At 36.4% G+C, this 20,744-nt stretch overlaps 1 protein-coding gene across 1 annotated transcript in view; it reads right to left on the bottom strand.

The window, feature by feature from the left end:
- Positions 1-20,744, bottom strand: part of LOC126251412 (kinesin heavy chain) — an 85,786-nt gene that overhangs the window by 54,442 nt on the left and 10,600 nt on the right. Inside the window, exons 2-6 of the mRNA XM_049951823.1 lie at positions 18,635-18,722; positions 7,193-7,420; positions 5,026-5,169; positions 3,565-3,689; positions 3,215-3,468 (exon numbers count right to left, since the gene is read on the bottom strand). Coding sequence (XP_049807780.1) covers positions 3,215-3,468; positions 3,565-3,689; positions 5,026-5,169; positions 7,193-7,420; positions 18,635-18,722 — 839 coding nt within the window. The remainder of the gene's footprint in view (positions 1-3,214; positions 3,469-3,564; positions 3,690-5,025; positions 5,170-7,192; positions 7,421-18,634; positions 18,723-20,744) is intronic.

Here is a 20,744-nt window from a genome sequence, read left to right on the forward strand (position 1 = left end):
ATACACAGACACAAGCAAAAATTTGTAAAGGCAAACTATGTATAATAATGTGTGTGTCCATAATATACTAACTTAGCGGTCTAATGATCTTCAGTCAATTCCAGTCATTATATGATAAACAGCTCACCAATGAAGAAGTGTAAATAAATTTTTATTTTTTTTATTGATGTGTTAGTGTGCTAGTAATTAATTATGTAAAATCAGCTATAGTTCTTCTCATAGAACAGAAAACACAGGATGATGTAAATTAATTTAAAATATTTTTTTATGTTCAGATGATACTACTACTTCGTATAGCCAATATAGCTTCATAACTTAAGTAGCATCACATGGCTTAAACTAGCGTACTTGAAAAACAGACAAAGCAGAAAACCTCAAAATGTCTCTTAACAAATACACGGATGCGACACACAAAGAAAATTACAGTATACATAGTTAAATCACTGTGCTTTGAGAGGTCAATACTATTTGGACTAATGCATTAATGACATACTGGCACCTGAATATGGTGCTATGCTGCTCAAATACAATGGACCACACCATTTTTTGTGATGAAAGTAACAAAGGGAAAAATTATCGAATGCTATACAATTTGCAAAACGTAACCAAATGCGCAGTAATATAATGAAGTTTACAGTTACATCAAACTTTGTTCATCTGCACTACCTATTATTTACAGAACAATTATATGGTTCTGTTACACTTTTACTTCCTGGTTGCCTCATATCTGACTCAGAATTTAATAATGCCTGTTTCCCAAAATACTGATGCCTCAGATTTCTGAACCTTGTGTTTTGTTTTTCTATTGATTCTCAAGATGCTATGTAGTCTTACTGAATAAAACTTTTCTTCTATGCAGTATTCTGACCTCATTTCCTGTATACATATACAGGCAGTATGCGTCACATTTCTCACACACTTCTGAACTTTTTAAATGCGAGAGAGACCTATAAACTCCCTCCAACTATTGTTTCTTATCTGTTGTCTTTAACATTTGTATCAGCAAATCAAACTTCCTTGGGTGTACTGATACATGAATACTGTTCTCCCTTCCTTTCACTCTCAGCTCTATGTGGCTCCATATTCCTCTCCTATACTTCCAGCCAGCCTTGACTGAATATGCAAAGCCCTCCACCCCGAAGCTCCTGTCAATTTCATTTTCATGTGAGTATTCCAGTTCCTAGTGAGGGCCAATAATCTTTAACTGTCCAGTTTATAACAGTTCTCACTTAGACGAGAGTAACGCAACAGCATGTTCTCAATGAGACTTCATACGACATTAGTTTTGTAATCTATTCCACACAACATATTTCTCCCAAGACTTCAGTTTATTAAAACTACATCATTTGTACACCAATCAATAATTACTTATTTCAGATCCTTCAACAGCCTATGAGCCAGAATAAGATAAAAGAATGGTCTGTAAATCAGCTACACAATTATATCCTCTGAAATGAAGTCAGATTTTCATTGCTCTTTCAGGTAACTCCATCCAGCTGTAGTGCACTTTAGTCTCTACATTCAGCATTTCTTATACTATTCTTATACTCCCAGAATTAACATTTTCCCGCTGTTTACGATGTTTTTGATTGCTCCTGTCCAATTTCCTATGTCGACAATGTTAATTCACACCTTATTTCGTGTTAATATATTTACAAATTTCCCATGATTTATGTTTTATGAGAAAATGTTCATGGATAAAAGACTGGCATAATTGACAAAAAATGACACTAGCATGGTGTTTGCCATTAAGTCATGTTTACAAACGTTACATGGTTAAATTTCTTGACACCAGGGCACTCCATTCAGCAGATTTGAGCCAGTAAATGGTTAAAAGTTGGAACAATTCACGTCGTATCTTTTGCCGCTGCCAAGTTCTACTCGGCAAGGTGGCTGATGGGAGTAACTAGGTTTGTTTGAATAAAGATATCGTGACTATTCACAACCAATTCCAAACGGTGTCTACTGCACATGTGTAGCTTTGCAACTGTTGTGATATTCATAACACCTTTTGTTGAACCACATTTAGCGTGTTTTGTTGTTTGGCCACTAGTTGACACGTTCGCTGATTCTGCATTACTCAAATGTTTTTGGTTTAAACATAGCACCAGTTACAAATTTTTCATGCTTAGCAAGACATGTTTTGAGAATTTATTCTCACTGCCAAATTCAATATTTATGTACGTATGTGTTGAGATATTTCACAAACCAATGATGTGAGTTATAGTTTGCATACATGTGGTTTTTACACGACTGAGGAGGCACAGTACATGATAACCTCAAAAAGATGACAGCGGAAGAGACGCACAACAACACATATGCAAACACCATACACAAAAATAATTACATAAATATTTGCACTTGACAACTAGAAAAAAATTCTCTGAACACATCTTGCTGAGCATGACAAAATACATAACTTGTGCAGTGTTTCATTATCTAAATAATGAATGACAGCGGCAGGACATCCAAAAACATTGATTATGATGTATGAAATTAAGTCAAACATTTCTACTTCCCAGGCAGTTACCAGTTCCAGTTACACCAGCAGTTTTTATTAGATAATCAACCTTTATTAGACAACAAACAAGTCACTGACAAGTATTTTGATGCCTATTATGTACATATATCATACATAAAGAGTGAAAAATGCAGAGGGGGGGATCATGTATGTAACTTTTATTGCTTAAAATGTTATTTCCCACATTTTACACTTTCTAGCATATTACACCACTTTTTTAAAATCCCTTCAAATCCGTAAATGTGGGGTTTCACTGTAACTTGTTCTATTTTTATTGTGTTTCAATATTAGAATTTTAATTCATAGCTACTGCACAGATACAAATATCAATATGTTATTAGACTGTTTATCTGGTTCAGTTATAGGAAACAAGAAGGTAGCAAATGGGATAGGTATCTTACCCCTGATGTATCTCATATTTTTAGAGTACTTTCACTTTCATTGTTTAAATGTAACTACATTTTCAGTTTTCTCATTAGTAATACTGGAACACCATTACACTGATTTGTACCTTTCACAAACCATTTCCCTCTTACTGATTAACAACTGAATGAGAGCTAAAGTTTAAAAAATATAAACACACCATGAAAAAATATCTGACTATAAAAACAGAATTCATAATGGTGACATCTTCAAAAGAAGTAAGCAAAATAGAATTGTTAATGAATTCACATAAAAGGCACTCCAACCTACCTCTTTCCAAATTCAAGTGTTGATTTAGTTTCTGCTTCATTGAATGAAGCTGGGGAACAACATATTATAATGGTGGTCCTCGCATTGCCACCTAATGATTCCTGTAGAATCCTTGTCAGTTTGGAATCTCTGTATGGAATGTGGGTTTTGTTGCCATCAGCAAGTGCAGATATGACATTACCAAGTGCTGAAAGAGATTTGTTTATATTTTTTGCTTCATCTAAAACTGTTCCTTCAGCACCAGTTTTGCTGACCTGTTAAAAAATAAATTTAAAAATACAACAGTTCTACAAGCTTTTTCTTAAGCATTGCGTCATTCTTTAATTACAAGATAATAGGGAATTACAGACCTTCTCACTGCCAGCCAGATCTACCAGGTACAATTTTCCAGAGAGTTTCTTTTGGTTCTCTAGGTTTTCTTGTTTCACATTTATTAGGAATACACTGTGTGAACGGGAACTATGTTCATTCATATCTATAACAAAAATATAGCACAATTAAATGATAGCTGCATAAACTGACAAATACTGCATAGTTCTGGTAAGGATCCCAATAGATACGAAGAGCATCCGAATAGATACAAAGAGCTACGAACAAAACTCCACACAAATTAAACATTTAAATACTTCTGGATTGCTGTAAAAAATTTTCAGGGGCCCAATACACAGTTTTTTTACTCAATCTGGAAATGAAGTGCTAAGCAACTTTATTTATTTCAATTGGTGAAAGAAGGTCCAGCAATCATCCACTATTGTGTTTATTGCAGCAGATCTGCATTTTGGTCACTGAGTAACTATTCTCAAATGCAACAACAGAAAATAATCCAAGATGGAATGAAACAATTCTTTTTGTCGTGCCTATCGCAACTCAGCATCTCCGCTATATGGTGAGTAGCGACTTTCCTTCTCTGGTATTCTCAAATGCAACAGATAAAAGCTAAATTTCAGTCACTATATGACATAGTTACTCTTTGACTATGAATGTCCAGAGTTCTTAGCTCTTCTAATCCCTTGACATGTATAGTCCAGGAAGGACTATGACAAATAACAGCTAAAATGAGTTAACTTGATATGGTGAACTGAAGATGGTCACTTAGTAACTGAACTCCCGACTGCTACAATAAACCACAAGTTGCAACTGACTGCTGTATCTTCTTTCACCAATTGACAAAATTTGCATATACTATTTTATTTCCTGGCCAGACAGGCCATAACCAATTAGAGCTGAATTTCAGTATTTCCTGGCACTCTTCAATTACGTTGTGACAATGACTTCCACAACAGCTTGTTTTTGAAGAAATAAAAGTCAAGTCACATAATAAATGTATCACAAAATTGTTTATATGCTTTAGTCAATAAATGTGTGACAGTAAATAAGATATTTACTTTGTTGTCCCTAACTATCTGAAAAACTAAAGCTTCAGGAAAGAATTAGTATATTATAAAGCCACTGGGATTATTGTGTTTTCCACAAAGATCTTGCTATTTATTTAGAGATTATATATGTCAAAATTTAAAGTTCTAGCCATTTAAAAAACAAGTCTTCCTAGGGACACAATATTCACAGATCATGCACTGACAGGAGTTACCTTGAATTAATGTCAGTAAAATTACTTTCATTAAACAAACAAATTATCCAGATTAAGATATAACAGTTCATGATTAAGAAAACTAAATATGTAGTACTGTGTGCTGCATGATCGTGACAATACCAATAAGACAAGTTGTGATTTATTAAGTTTTGCCTATACAATATTCTTTTGGTAATTAGAACACAAATTTCATTAATTAATAAGTATTATGACTGCTTACTTGTGACTGCAATGTGCCTGTTAGCTTTGCCTTCTTCTATTACTTCAAATACTTCCTCTGGGCTTGAAACAAATCGTTCAGTTGCTCCTTTCACAAATGGTACCCTGTTCTTGTCTTCGTGGACGCTGAGGTTTACTTTGGAGACTAATGACAGAAAAAAATCATGCAAGTTATTACAAACTGAGTTGCAAGAAACTTATCTATATTTCTTATGTTGAATGAACACAAAATGTTGAATTTACTGAAGCCTTCAAACAAAAAGCCCTAAAAATACAATCAAGAATGTTTTAAAGAAATTATCTGATGTTAATAAATGATTAAAAGAAACCTGCAGATACTACCCAACTATGATACTATTGCATCTGGCCTTCTGTGGTCATCATCAGAAACATGTAGGTGACATTACAATAAACAATTACAGTGATGAATAATGAAAATGCACCACACTGTGAATGATTTCAAGACAATTTGCCTGTTATCATTGCCTCCTCCTATTACTTCAAATACTTTCACTAACAAGTGGTTTGGCATGTCCTCATGGAATATCACGATAAAAACAAACAATTAGGTGACAAAAACACTCTCTCTTAGTAACTCAATCTTCGGAATCTATTCACTATCATCTGCCTACTCACAACCAACCATGCAGCGGAAGTTATGATAAGTCTTCGGGGGCAGTGTGTCAACATCGTGGTTTCTCAGCACTAAATTTTGTAACACGTCAAAACAGAAACAACTTGAATGTTCCGAAAAAATGTACTTTAATACAACAGACTCACATAAATGATTGAAGAAGATTCAGTCAGTTAATAGTGAAGTGAATAAGCAAGCAAAATGGATCTTACACATTCGCAAGCTCTAAAACAAAGTAATTGTGCGACGGATGAACTACATCTCATTCTTCTGGATGTAAGAAATAAATTTCAATGTACAAAATCCAATATATCACAGATATCGAATCAACACTCTCAGTTCATTTATGAATGTGAGACAAAGCCAATGAAGGGGCAAACAACTGACATTAGCAGTAACTTAAAACTGGCTCATGAATCTTGGCTCCAGACAGGATATCTGTCCTTCACAGGCACCACAATACCAACTGAACAGCCTAAGTTTTCTCCACAGACTGACCCTAAGCTTCAACTTGCCACTAGTTCCTCCTCATATCTTCCAAACTCAATCAGCTGAACAGTTTTGAGTCGTATACATCTTAGAAATTACTGTTGTAAATGCACTGATATCGTAAATTATGCCCTAACAATGTATCCGAATTCAAATGTTTAGAACAAAATCACGTACTTTCATTCTGGAATGTTTATATTCATTTCACTGTTAGCTAACAGGCAGAAACAAAAAGTTCATACTTTTATTGTTTTTAATACATAAGTTACACAATCTGTAATGATTCCATGTGTCCATAAGATGTTGACATGAACTGTTGTTAGTGAAACACAAAAGAACATTGGTAAAATTAAAGAAACAGGCAAAAAAATAGCCTGAAAATATTTTAACTACTTATGACAGATTTTGTTCAAGTACACATGTCTAGTACATGTATTTTTTGTCTAGCAGTTGTGTTGTGTAGCACCTAATTAATGGGAAAGAATCTTGCCCTTCCGCACACTGGCAATCCATCTTTATTACTGCATAGATTTTAAACCACCAGCTAATGAAGTGCTGCTCTTTCACGGAATGAGACTCTTCGTTTTTCCTATGTCTCTATATTACATCCTGAATATTATATTTATTTTTAACATTTTTAGAATGCATAAAGTTATCACAATCACATGGTTCAAACTAATTTGTCAAGTGTAATGTGCAGTTCAAGTAATTAATTATTATGTTTTAACAAGATGCTACAATTTGTTTCTTATTAACAAAAATATGTCACACACAGTTTCTTCAAAACTAATAACAATCTTTGTTAAGGTTGGAAACATTAGAATGTACAGAGGTATTCTGTTAGATTTTTCAATTTGTGATAGCTATAACAATAAAGGTACAGCAAAAATGGCCGTTTCATTTATCATGGCTAAATAACAAAAGAAATACATTACTCAGCATACAAGGAACTTTTTATAAGATGCTTGTACCAAGCACAGAAAAATGAGTGTCAAAAAAGAAAGATGAAAATGAAACATTTCCACAGGCAAAAATAGAAACTCACCATCTAATAAGTCCCTTATTTTGTCCATGTAAATTTCAAAGTATGAAACTTTGATGTGGAATTCCAGGTTTTCTTCCATAGCGTAAATGTGATTGAATATATCATTAACTATTCTAGGTATTATACCCTGCTTCACCGGGTCACCAATAACACCTTCCATCGTGTGCGTTTTGCCAGAAGAAGTCTGACCATAGGCAAATATCGTTCCATTGAAGCCAGAGAGTACATCTGCAAATAAACACACACAGTTTTGAAGATATTTGCTTGTTTAGTTTAAGGGCACAAAACACTCAGTTTTGAAGTAATTAATAATATTATTTATATTGCAAGCTGTACTGAATTTAGCTGTTCAAATACCAACTACATAAAAGCAAATCCCTGCATCTTGTAACATTAAATACAAAGAGTAATTTTTTTAAAAAAAATTGCATTAAAAAAACTAATTTTAATGGACTTTACACACAAAATATTTAACTCAGCTTTAAACTGAAAATATGTAAATGTAAAATTAAAAACATAGTAATAAAACAGAACATGGGCTTAACTTATTTTGACTGGTCATGAATTGTGAGCCAAGTAGAATAAAGAAACAGAAAACACATACCAACCCGGTTGCTTACATACTTAGCCCTTGTCAGCTGAATTGTCACCTTCTTTGTTTGTTGTTGACGTGTCTTACAGCCATACGCTGTTGTCTCAGACTGTGCCACATGAACTCAGTATAGCACAAAATGTGCTCACAGGAATGTGTCAGTTTTAATGATCCTAAGTTTGTTGAAATTTTTTGCAATGGCCAGAGGAAGATATCAGTGATATAGATCAAGAAAGAGCCAGAAAAGTTGACTTTAAAATAGCCAGTGATCGCATTTCTGCTAGCAGAGCGTCATTCAAAAGAACAACTTCAGGACAATTGTGATAGGTTTCTCTGTTTCTTCAATAAAATACTTGAAGTGTTAGTTAAAATCAAATGTGTTCTCTGTAGTGATAAAATTGTACATCCCAGCAGTACATGTAACTTTTGCAGACCCGAGGACAGTTCTTATGAGCAACTTTAAACTCTAGAATTTAGTTTTATGTGAAAATTTACTTGTGACCGACATAGTATACCTTTCCACAATGTAAAATTCAATTCCATAACAGTTCGTTGATGTGTTCTATTTAAAAACTGCACAACATGGATGATTGTGTTTGATAAAAAGTAAATTCCTGCTGGCTTAATTTATCACAACAAGACCAACAAGGAGTATTTAAACAACACTTAACTAATTCTAAACGTTATTTAACTAAACCAAAAATTTCATATGATTTGTGCCTTAAATCTCTGTTTAAACATACAGGTCCCAGAGACCCCACAGGGTAGTATACATTACAGGAAAGTCACATCTAGAGTTAACTCTACCTGATTATATACTGAACTTGTAATGTATCATAACATTTCAGCGGCTGCTGTGGAAGCATCTTAAGAAGAGGAACAGAAAACAAACACAAATCATAGACCAATGTTTTCAATAACAAATTTAGGCAGTGAAGAATTCTCTCACACCGGCATTCTTGCCTTTATGCAACATTGTACTTACAGAGCAAATTTTCAATAAAATTGTAACAATACTGCTTACTGTATTCAAAGTATTGACTACAACAACAAATGCAGCCATGCATGTGTGTCCAGTTGTAATGCTAGCAGCTCATTGTTATTACAGCCAAGAGAGCATGTTTTGACACCTGACTGTGCCAAGATGAACCAGCTTTACACATTGCTACATTATACAACAAGAATGAAAGACCCCCACTTGGCACATGTGATATAAAACTAGAGACAAATATTTATTGCTCACAGTCGTGAAATCCCCTGACAGAGCAGACACGAAAGAGAGAGTTTATTTATTGTTACCAGGAAAAAGTATTAAGTATGAAGTCAATACTGGAATCAGAATGCAAGATAACCCAGGTGAAGGTACAAGACCAAGAAGCACTCTAAATACCATGTCTACAAATTGCTGAAACCTTGTAGCAGCAAGGAGACGTAGTTTCAAAAAAGTTACATTTTATTATGTGCTATGGACAATTAAGGAGATACACTAAATTGAAGTAGAATATATTCAGGTGGATTATACAATATTTGGCTTAAAATTTTATGCCCTGCATTCACAGAGTATCATATACAATTCCCACCATGTACTTTAGGAGAGTATTGACATTACTACACATTTCGCCTCTTGAAGATAAGTACTACCAGCAATTCTCTCTCATTCTATAGCAATTTCTCACGACTATGGCACATGCAAATCTACAAAGATTACCAGCTTTCTGATCCTAATGTTGCTGTTAGAATGCTTAGTAGTAGTAATTTTGTAACAACAGACAACTGCGTATTTTCTTTACTATTAGATGTGGTGGTGGTGTTGTTGTGGTCTTCAGTCCAGAGACTGGTTTGATGCATCTCTCCACGCTACTCTATCCTGTGCAAGCTCCTTCATCACCCAGTACCTACTGCAACCTACATCCTTCTGAATCTGCTTAGTGTACTCATCTCTTGGTCTCCCTCTACGATTTTTACCCTCCACGCTGCCCTCCAATGCTAAATTTGTGATCCCTTGATGCCTCAGGACATGTCCTACCAACCGATCCCTTCTTCTAGTCAAGTTGTGCCACAAACTTCTCTTCTCCCCAATCATATTCAGTACCTCCTCATTAGTTACGTGATCTACCCACCTAATCTTCAACATTCTTCTGTAGCACCACATTTCGAAAGCTTCTATTCTCTTCTTGTCCAAACTATTTATTGTCCATGTTTTACTTCCATACATGGCTACACTCCATACAAATACTTTCAGAAACGACTTCCCGACACTTAAATCTATACTCGATGTTAACAAATTTCTCTTCTTCAGAAATGCTTACCTTGCCACTGCCAGTCTACATTTTATATTCTCTCTACTTCGACCGTCATCAGTTATTTGGCTCCCCGAATAGCAAAACTCATTTACTACTTTAAGCGTCTCATTTCCTAATCTAATTCCCTCAGCATCACCTGACTTAATTCAACTACATTCCATTATCCTCGTTTTGCTTTTGTTGATGTTCATTTTATATCCTCCTTTCAAGACACTGTCCATTCTGTTCAGCTGCTCTTCCAGGTCCTTTGCTGTCTCTGACAGAATTACAATGTCATCGGCGAACTGCAAAGTTTTTATTTCTTCTCCATAGATTGTAATTCCTACTCCGCGAATTTTTCTTTTGTTTCTTTTACGGCTTGCTCAATATACAGATTTAATAACATCGGGGAGAGGCTACAACCCTGTCTCACACCTTTCCCAACCACTGCTTCCCTTTCATGCTCCTCGACTCTTATAACTGCCATCTGCTTTCTGTACAAATTGTAAATAGCCTTTTGCTCCCTGTATTTTACCCCTGTCACCTTCAGAATTTGAAAGAGAGTATTCCAGTCAACATTGTCAAAAGCTTTCTCTAAGTCTACAAATGTCAGAAACGTAGGTTTGCCTTTCCTTAATCTATTTTCTAAGATAAGTCGTAGGGTCAGTATTTCCTCACGTGTTTCAACATTTCTACGGAATCCAAACTGATCTTTCCCGAGGTCGGCTTCTATCAGTTTTTCCATTCATCTGTAAGGAATTCGTGTTAGTATTTTGCAGCCATGGCTTATTAATCCGATAGTTCGGTAATTTTCTCATCTGTCAACACCTGCTTTCTTTGGGATTGGAATTATTATATTATTCTTGATGTCTGAGGGTATTTTGCCTGTCTCATACACATTGCTCACCAAATGGTACAGTTTTGTCAGGGCTGGCTCTCCCAAGGCTATAAGTAGTTCTAATGGAATGTTGTCTACTCCTGGGGCCTTGCTTCGACTCATGTCTTTCAGTGCTCTGTCAAACTCTTCTCGCAGTATCATATCTCCCATTCCATCTTCATCTACATCCTCTTCCATTTCCATAACATCGTCCTCAAGAACATCGCCCTTGTATAACCCCTCTATATACTCCTTTCACCTTTCTGCTTTCCCTTCTTTGCCTAGAACTGGGTTTCCACCTGAGCTCTTGATATTCACACAAGTGGTTCTCTTTTCTCCAAAGGTCTCTCTAATTTTCCTGTAGGCAGTATCTACTTTACCCCTAGTGATAAATGCCTCTACATCCTTACATTTGTCCTCTAGCCATCCCTGCTTAGCCATTTTGCACAGCCTGTCGATCTCATTTTTGAGACGTTTGTATTTCTTTTTGCCTGCTCATTTACTGCATTTTTGTATTTTCTCCTTTCATCAATTAAATTCAGTATCTCTTCTGTTACCCAAGGATTTCTACTAGCCCTCGTCTTTTTACCTACTTGATCCTCTGCTGCCTTCACTATTTCATCTCTCTTAGCTACCCATTCTTCTTCTACTGTATTTCTTTCCCCCGTTCTTGTCAATCGTTCCCTAATGCTCTCCTTGAAACACTCTAAAACCTCTGGTTCTGTCAGTTTATTCAGGTCCCATCTCTTTAAATTCCCACCTTTTTGCAATTTCTTCCGTTTTAATCTATGTTTCATAACCAATAGATTGTGGTCAGAGTCCACATCTGCCCCTGTAAATGTCTTACAATTTAAAACCTGGTTCCCAAATTTCTGTCTTACCAATATATATTCTATCTGATACCTTCCAGTATCTCCAGGATTCTGCCATGTATAGAACCTTCTTTTATTATTCTAGAACCAAGTGTTAGCTATGATTAAGTTATGCTCTGTGCAAAATTTTACCAGATGGCTTCTTCTTTCATTCCTTACTCCCATTCCATATTCACCTACTACGTTTCCTTCTCTTCCTTTTCCTACTGTCGAGTTCCAGTCACCCATGACTATTAAATTTTCGTCTCCCTTCACTACCTGAATAATTTCTTTTATCTCATCATACATTTCATAATCTCTTCATCATCTGCGGAGCTAGTCGACATATAAACTTTTACTACTGTCGTAGGCATGGGCTTCGTATCTGTCTTGGCCACAATAATGCATCCACAACGCTGTTTGTAGTAGCTTACCTGCATTCCTATTTTTTTTTTATTCATTATTAAACCTACTCCTACATTAACCATATTTGATTTTGTATTTATAACCCTGTATTTAGGTGAATATGGATTGGGGGTAAGAAATGAAAGAGGAAGCCGTCTGGTAGAATTTTGCGCAGAGCACAACTTAAATCATAGCTAACACTTGGTTCAAGAATCATGAAAGAAGGTTGTTTACATCGAAGAATCCTGGAGATACTAGTAGGTATCAGATAGATTTAATAATGGTAAGACAGAGATTTAGGAACCAGGTTTTAAATTGTAAGACATTTCCAGGGGCAGATGTGGATTCTGACCACAATCTATTGGATATGAACTGCAGATTAAAACTGAAGAAACTGCAAAAAGGTGGGAATTTAAGGAGGTGGGACCTGGATAAACTGAATAAACCAGAGGTTGTAGAGAGTTTCAGGGAGAGCATAAGGGAACAATTGACAGGAATGGGGGACAGAAACACAGTAGAAGAAGAATGGGTAGCTCTCAGGGATGAAGTAGTGAAGGCAGCAGAGGATCAAGTAGGTAAAAAGACGAGGGCTAGTAGAAATCCTTGGGTAACAGAAAAAATATTGAATTTAATTGATGAAAGGAGAAAATTAAAAATGCAGTAAATGAAGCAGACAAAGAGGAATACAAACGCCTGATAAATGAGATCGACAGGAAGTGCAAAATGGCTAAGCAGGAATGGCTAGAGGACAAATGTAAGGATGTAGAGGCTTATCTCACTAGGGGTAAGATAGATACTGCCTACAGGAAAATTAAAGATACCTTTGGAGAAAAGAGAACCACTTGTGTGAATATCAAGAGCTCAGATTGAAACCCAGTTCTAAGCAAAGAAGGGAAAGCAGAAAGGTGAAAGGAGTATATAGAGGGTCTATACAAGGGCGATGTTCTTGAGGACAATGTTACGGAAATGGAAGAGGATGTAGATGATGATGAAATGGGAGATACGATACTGCGTGAAGAGTTTGACAGAGCACTGTAAGACCCGAGTCAAAACAAGACCCCGGGAGTAGACAACATTCCATTAGAACTACTGATGGCCTTGGGAGAGCCAGTTATGACAAAACTCTACCATCTGGTGAGCAAGATGTATGAGACAGGCGAAATACCCACAGACTTCAAGAAGAATGTAATAATTCCAATCCCAAAGAAAGCAGGTGTTGACAGATGTGAAAATTACCAAATTATCAGTTTATTAAATCACAGCTGCAAAATACTAATGCGAATTCTTTACAGACGAATGGAAAAACTGGTAGAAGCAGACCTCAGGAAGATCAGTTTGGATTCCGTAGAAATGTTGGAACACGTGAGGAAATACCGACCCTACGACTTATCTTAGAAAATAGATTAAGGAAAGGCAAACCTACGTTTCTAGCATTTGTAGACTTAGAAAAAACTTTTGACAATGTTGACTGGAATACTCTCTTCAAATTCTGAAGGTGGCAGGGGTAAATTACTGGGAGCGAAAGGCTATTTACAATTTGTACAGAAACAAGTTGGCAGTTGAGTCGAGGGGTATGAAAGAGAAGCAGTGGTTGGGAAGGGAGTGAGACAGGGTTGTAGCCTCTCCCCGATGTTATTCAATCTGTATATTGAGCAAGCAATAAAGGAAACAAAAGAAAAGTTTGGAGTAGGAATTAAAATCCATGGAGAAGAAATAAAAACTTTGAGGTTCGCCGATGACGTAATTCTGTCAGAGACAGCAAAGGACCTGGAAGAACAGTTGAACGGAATGGACAGTGTCTTGAAAGGAGGATGTAAGATGAACATCAACAAAAGAAAAACAAGGATAACGGAATGTAGTCGAATTAAACCAGGTGATGCTGCGGGAATTAGATTATGAAATGAGACGCTTAAAGTAGTAAATGAGTATTGCTATTTGGGGAGCAAAATAACTGATCATGGTCGAAGTAGAGAGGATATAAAATGTAGACTGGCAATGGCAAGGAAAGCATTTCTGAAGAAGAGAAATTTGTTAACACCGAGTATAGATTTAAGTGTCCGCAAGTTGTTTCTGAAAGTATTTGTATGGAGTGTAGCCATGTATGGAAGTGAAACATGGATGATAACTAGTTTGGATAAGAAGAGAATAGAAGCTTTCAAAACGTGGTGCAACAGAAGAATGCTGAAGATTAGATGGGCAGATCACATAACTAATGAGGAGGTATTGAATAGAATTGGGGAGGAGTTTGTGGCACAACTTGACAAGAAGAAGGGACTGGTTGGTAGGACATGTTCTGAGACATCAAGGGATCACAAATTTAGCATTGGAGAGCAGCGTGGAGGGTTAAAATCATAGAGGGAGACCAAGAGATGAATACACTAAGCAGATTCAGAAGGATGTAGGTTGCAGTAAGTACTGGGAGATGAAGAAGCTTGCACAGGAAAGAATAGCATGGAGAGCTGCATCAAACCAGTCTCAGGACTGAAGACCACAACAACAACAACAACAACAACCCTGTATTCAACTGACCAGAAGTCTTGTTCCTCCTGCCACCGAACTTCACTAATTCCCACTATATCTAACTTTAACTTAACCATTTCCCTTTTTAATTTTTCTAACCTACCTGCCCGATTAAGGGATCTGACATTCCATGCTCCGTCCTGTAGAACGCCAGTTTTCTTTCTCCTGATAACAATGTCCTCTTGAATAGTCCCTGCCTGGAGATCTGAATGGGGGACTATTAGAGGTAACAATTTCTAATTTTCTTCTAAGGCTCTCTCACATATGATAGAATTGCTTGAGCAGCACAATGTGAAGCAGAAACCACGTCAAGCTGTAGTACATATTCTTCCACAGTGCAAAATACCCCCCTAGGATTTACAGAAACATGTAGCTTTGGATGAATCCACCTTGCGCGAAGCTCTGTATTACTAACACCCATGTTTAACACAAATCTTAGTTCTTTTATAAAAACTACTAGTGACCCAGCCTGACTTCGCCCGTGTAGTAGCAAGTACCAGTGGCCAGACGACCACTGCATAGAGTAATGAATACACTTTACAGAATGATGTTAAGTAACTGGATATCATCACTTCCATATTACTTATGGGATGCAAGCAATGTACAGCATGAAAGCTGTCTGGAGGCATGAATTTTTCATGTTCCATACTATCAGACACTGGCTGAGGTGGCCAAAAAAAGTCACGTATGTTTAGCTCGTGATACCGCATTCCTCTAGTGAAGTTCTGTACACTTTTCAAGACTGGTTGCTGCAATTCTTTTTTACGGACGCTTTATGGCAGACTTCTCTGGCGTGCAATGCAAAAAATCATGCCTGTATTGAGACAGTACACCCCAGAAATGCCTAAAACAACTACGACAACAGATGCAGCCATGCATGTGTGTCCAGTTGTAATGCTAGCAGCTCATTGATGTTACAGCCAAGAGAGCATGTTTTGACACCTGACCGTGCCAAAATGAACAAGCTTTGTGGCTATGTTAATACATGCCAACACCTTTCATGCATGATGGTTGGCAGAGCTTTAAGTATGAGAAATCCTGACTGCAGGTCAGACAGCCAGAGACATATGCCGTGTGGTGGGAGAAACCTGACCGTTTGAATAAACTAAGGAAGGTGGCTGCCACGGCCAGTTAGTACTGAATAAAGAAAATATGAAATAAAGAGAAATTCTAAATAAAAACTAAACCAAATCAGTGACAGAAGACTGCCACACAGCTTTAATGACAGAAATTAGAAGAGTCTGTGATTGAAAATGTACACTCACAACAAGTTATTAAATGTTAAACATTATGAATATAAACTAACTTTAATAACTCACTATCACCTTAAGCAATTCACATGAATGTAGTGTCAATGGATAGGTCCCGGTATGTACTAACTGTTCTCATAGATTGTCTGTGAGTATTACATATTTCAAATTACAGCCCAGAAAGTATATTCCATGCATGAAAAAGTGAATCTCCGTAAGTAATACATGAAATAGTGAAAGTAGCAGTAGCATTAATAAATAACGGTATTTAGAGATGTATGACTAATTAGTTTCATTGTTCAATATCTATTAGTGATTTAACGATGCAAAACAGCGCCCACATGAACAAAAACACTGCGAGAAAACCATTATAGCTACATGAAAACTATGAGCAGCACTGAAAATCTGATGAAATTTATGTCCACATTTGTGTGTGTGTGTGTAAAATTCAGAAGGAGGTCTTTTGGCCAAAAGATTACTTGTTTAGCAGTCTTTTATTGTGTCTGTCTGTGACTCATCTCCACTATATGGCGAGCAATCCACACACACACACACACACACACACACACACACACACACACACACACACACACACAGAGAGAGAGAGAGAGAGAGAGAGAGAGAGAGAGAGAGATAGGTACTTTTATGAACACTTTTGATACTCAGAAATGTGAGAGGTTGACTCATGCCAGGGCGATGGTATAAGTAATGGCACCAATTTTCACACAGGACGGTCTTAGATTTTGGCAGTCAGTGGGAGTGGAGTTCGTGAACGGATAGGATGTATGTGTGACTAGAAGTCATCTCGTGTGTGCTCTCAGGAATATTTTCTAAGTATTTGGTCATGCACTTGTAAAAAAATGTGTGTGCGACAATCACAAGGAACTGAGGTATCTTTCGCTGGCATGGACTTAGAAAACTTCGTGTCACATGAACTGGCTGTCTGAAACTTCTAATATTTCATGCATTTTGATTGTAAAGACTTTGAAACATTTTTTAGCATGAGGACTCTGAATAATTTTGAGTTAGAGAACAGTCTAAACTTCTATGAACTGTTTTGCAGTTAACTTTGATGGTGAACGGCAACTGAAATATCGTTAGTTCGTGATAATAGAAGATCAACTTAGAAGTGTGCTGAAGCACTTTAATTTTCATGGCTTTTCGAAAGGTTAAGCGAACTTGTGATGCTGGCTGGTCGACTTATTTAGGTTCTCACACTGACAAATATTACATTAATAATAATCTTATTGGGAAAAGTGTGAAAGGATATTTTACTTGTTTTTTTTCTGCAATAATCTCAGTTTAGCCTATTAAAATATAAATCAGCGTGAAAAGTGAACATAATTTCACTGCAAATTCCTTCCTGCATATTTATTAAACTTGCGACCAATTTCATTTCGGGTTAATGCAATGGACACATTGGTTGGCCCCTGAACAATGACACAGCGAATAATTTGAAGTCCAATCACATACTGGCAACCCTTTGAAGAGTGTTTTCCTTGCTTTATTTAACACACTGATGCATGTGGAGGTTCATGAATCTATCTCTGGTGGAAGCAATGGTGGCTAACTTCACCATTTTTTGGACAGCAAGCAGCAAGAAGTGCAGTGTGAACATTGCACCATCATTTAACATTTCCCAAATATTAGCCAATTATCCCGCATGTTGCTCTTGTCCAGAGCCATTTATCAGCAGCAAATTTGAACAGTACTGTTGCAACACCTTGGCATGATTCAAGGAAGGAAGAAAGCTGGAAGTTTATCAAGTCATCTGCTGTGCTGCTAAAAGAATGTACTGTATGTAATGGAAGCAAAGTTACTCAAGTAGTTTTTCAGAAAACTTTTCACATGAAGCATAAAAAAATAAACCACTACATATTCTGAATTCTGAGGGTGTTTCAATATCCAATTGTTCTCATAAAGTTGCAGAGAAATTAATGGTTAAAACTATGTGATTATTTCACATTGAAAGTCTTACTTTGCGGCCTGATGAGGTGGTTATCTTTTAGTTATTAGTCATATTTATTATGATACTCAAAATTGAGCAACTCACTGCCCACTGCTTGAAAAATTTGTAGTGAATGTAAAGTGCAAATTTTGATTCCTAATCTGAGGGAAGCAGAAACTGGCAGTCTGAAACTATCGTCATTTGTCAAAATAGGTATCTTCACATCTCTGAAAAGCAATGCTAGGTTAAGAGCAGTGTAAAAAAAGTGACTCAACCAAGATTTGATCCCACAACTTATCAGTTTCCAGCAACACACACTACTACAAGTCCACCACACCAGATCGAATTCGATTCCTCTTGCTGCATTCTCAAGGCAATGCTGCCCTCTCGAGTTACAGCAACTATTCGCTACAAGGTAATGGCGTTGTTTTCACAATCACGACTGGTCTGTATCCTTTAAACTAATAATCTATGGAAGGATAAGTAACAGGCTGAGCAAATGTTTCACTTAACTGTAACTGTCATAACCATAGTTCAATAACTCTTGTTCTATCTTTATGACTATTCCTACAAAATTTCTATATCAGCAAAATGAAACCCAGCGTTCAGCAATTTCTACGTATGTGATACTGTCCGACAGATAAATTTGGCAGCTACCAAAAAGCAAATACTTCGGGAGTCCAGATGGAAAGATAGTAAAAGCAACCTCCAACATACCTGTAACAATTGATTTTGCAGCTTCATTGTAGACTTTTTCCTGTGTTGCATTTGGCTTGAATACCTTGTCAAACAGGAAAACCTTACTCTGTAAAGAGAGAAATAAAAATTATATTTTCTATGTGGAACGAACTCTACGCTTCCCTCACAAATATTTAATGACAATTTATCTACAACACAAATAAAAATCATTCTGTATATGTTACTCAAATTCTTTTAAGATGAAAGAAAAGGAACACAAATGAATGTGTGCACTTTAAGTTTATATTTTTGAGCCTCTCATTTTTTTGACACTTGGAGCTGAAATGATAAATAGGGAAAAGTATACACACATGACACTAACGTTGTCCAGCCTCCCTATTACATTCCACATACCACTTAAAATATCTCCTCTTTTCTATTTTAACTTTCAATGGAAGGAAATTAACATTATGAAGATCACTTCTGACTTCGTGATCTCATTTTAATGAATAATGGGAAAAACTGAGTTCAACAATAAAAGAAGGGACTGATTCAGCTAATGTATAACTGGATAACACTGATAAAGATACGAAAGATAACAGCTTCTAACGCCAAGACGTTTATTTCAAAATATGTCTACATCAGTAAAAATCCTTTCTCAGTAATCTAAGGCTTTATGACAGGCAGATTGCTCTGATACAAGTCATCTCACTAACTTCACTACTAATAACTTGAACTTCCCACAACTATGTGGTTAAAAGCTTCTTTTTATCATAGTGATCTGACCAAAACTTAATTACATCACAATTAAATATAAGGAAATCACAGCATTTCCTGGTTGGTCATGGCCTGTTTTCTGTCAAAGCTTAAATTGCCCCAACATACAAGATCTATGTTGTCTAAATGCTCACCCTCACCTTCTATAGAAGTCTGTCATCAACCACTTCACAATTTGTTTACTGGGTACTACAACATACTTAAGCTGAGCCTAAGATTTACATCAACATGAGTGGCCTTGTCACATTTTATCCAGAAACCACTACATATTGTAGTTTTGTAACTGACAAAATAATGAACTACTTTTATCACAGAATGAGAAGTGGTGATCCAACAAATACACCTACCTGACTTTTGTGAAACACATTAACACAACTTCATTCACTACTCTTTTGCATCTCATTTTTCTGTGCAATCCTCTTGCCACAGATGTCAATAAGTACTGATCATATTCACTGTACATTATTTCCCAAAATTTTTGAGAAGGTTAAAGTACTCTACAGTTTACACCTGTTTATTAATAGGTTACTTGGCCACATACAGTTTGGGTGTCAAAAGAGTTGCTCTACTAAGGTTGCTACTGGTACAGTCACCCAGCAAAAAACAAATTCTTAACTGGAAAAATGTCGGCAATGGTGATAATCTGGGACTTTTTGAAACCATTTGACACTGTCAATCATAATATTGTATTAGAGAAATTAAGTTTCAAGGTATAAAAGGTTCATCTCTTGTCTAGTTTGATTAGACTGAGGACGTAGAAAGTTACACCAGGATTTTCAAGTATTACAAACAAGGATGTAACATCTGCATAAGGAGCAACCACAATGAGCAGTTCAAGGGCTTGATCATGGGCTAGTTACTGCTGTTGCTCTATGTTGTGATCCACCATTTTATTTGAATCAGAAGTCAGAATTAGTCCTTTTAGTATTTGATAAAAGAAGTATTGTCAGGCCACGCATTAAAGTGTCAACAGGGAATACAGTGAATGATATTTTTGTTACAGATAGCTGATTTTACACAATTGGAGTGGTCTTAACTACTGGGAAAAAAAGGATATCCCACCTCCCATTAATGCAGTGTAACTATCAGAATAATAAAGAGGATACAAAATTCCAAGTTCTTTAGTGTACACATGGAAAAAAGTGTGTGTGTGTGTGTGTGTGTGTGTGTGTGTGTGTGTGAGAGAGAGAGAGAGAGAGAGAGAGAGAGAGAGAGAGAGAGAGAGAGTAGGGAAAAATGATGTATTAAACATGCTGAAAAATTTACGTTCAGCTACTTTTGGCATAACATTAGATTAGTCCACAACCTCATAGCATTTTTGTTTTGAAAGTTGGTATTCCGGTTCCTAGGGGTTTATTTATCAATTGTCATT

The sequence above is a fragment of the Schistocerca nitens genome, chromosome 4 (assembly GCF_023898315.1).
Source record: "Schistocerca nitens isolate TAMUIC-IGC-003100 chromosome 4, iqSchNite1.1, whole genome shotgun sequence".
NCBI classification, from domain to species: Eukaryota; Metazoa; Arthropoda; class Insecta; order Orthoptera; family Acrididae; genus Schistocerca; species Schistocerca nitens.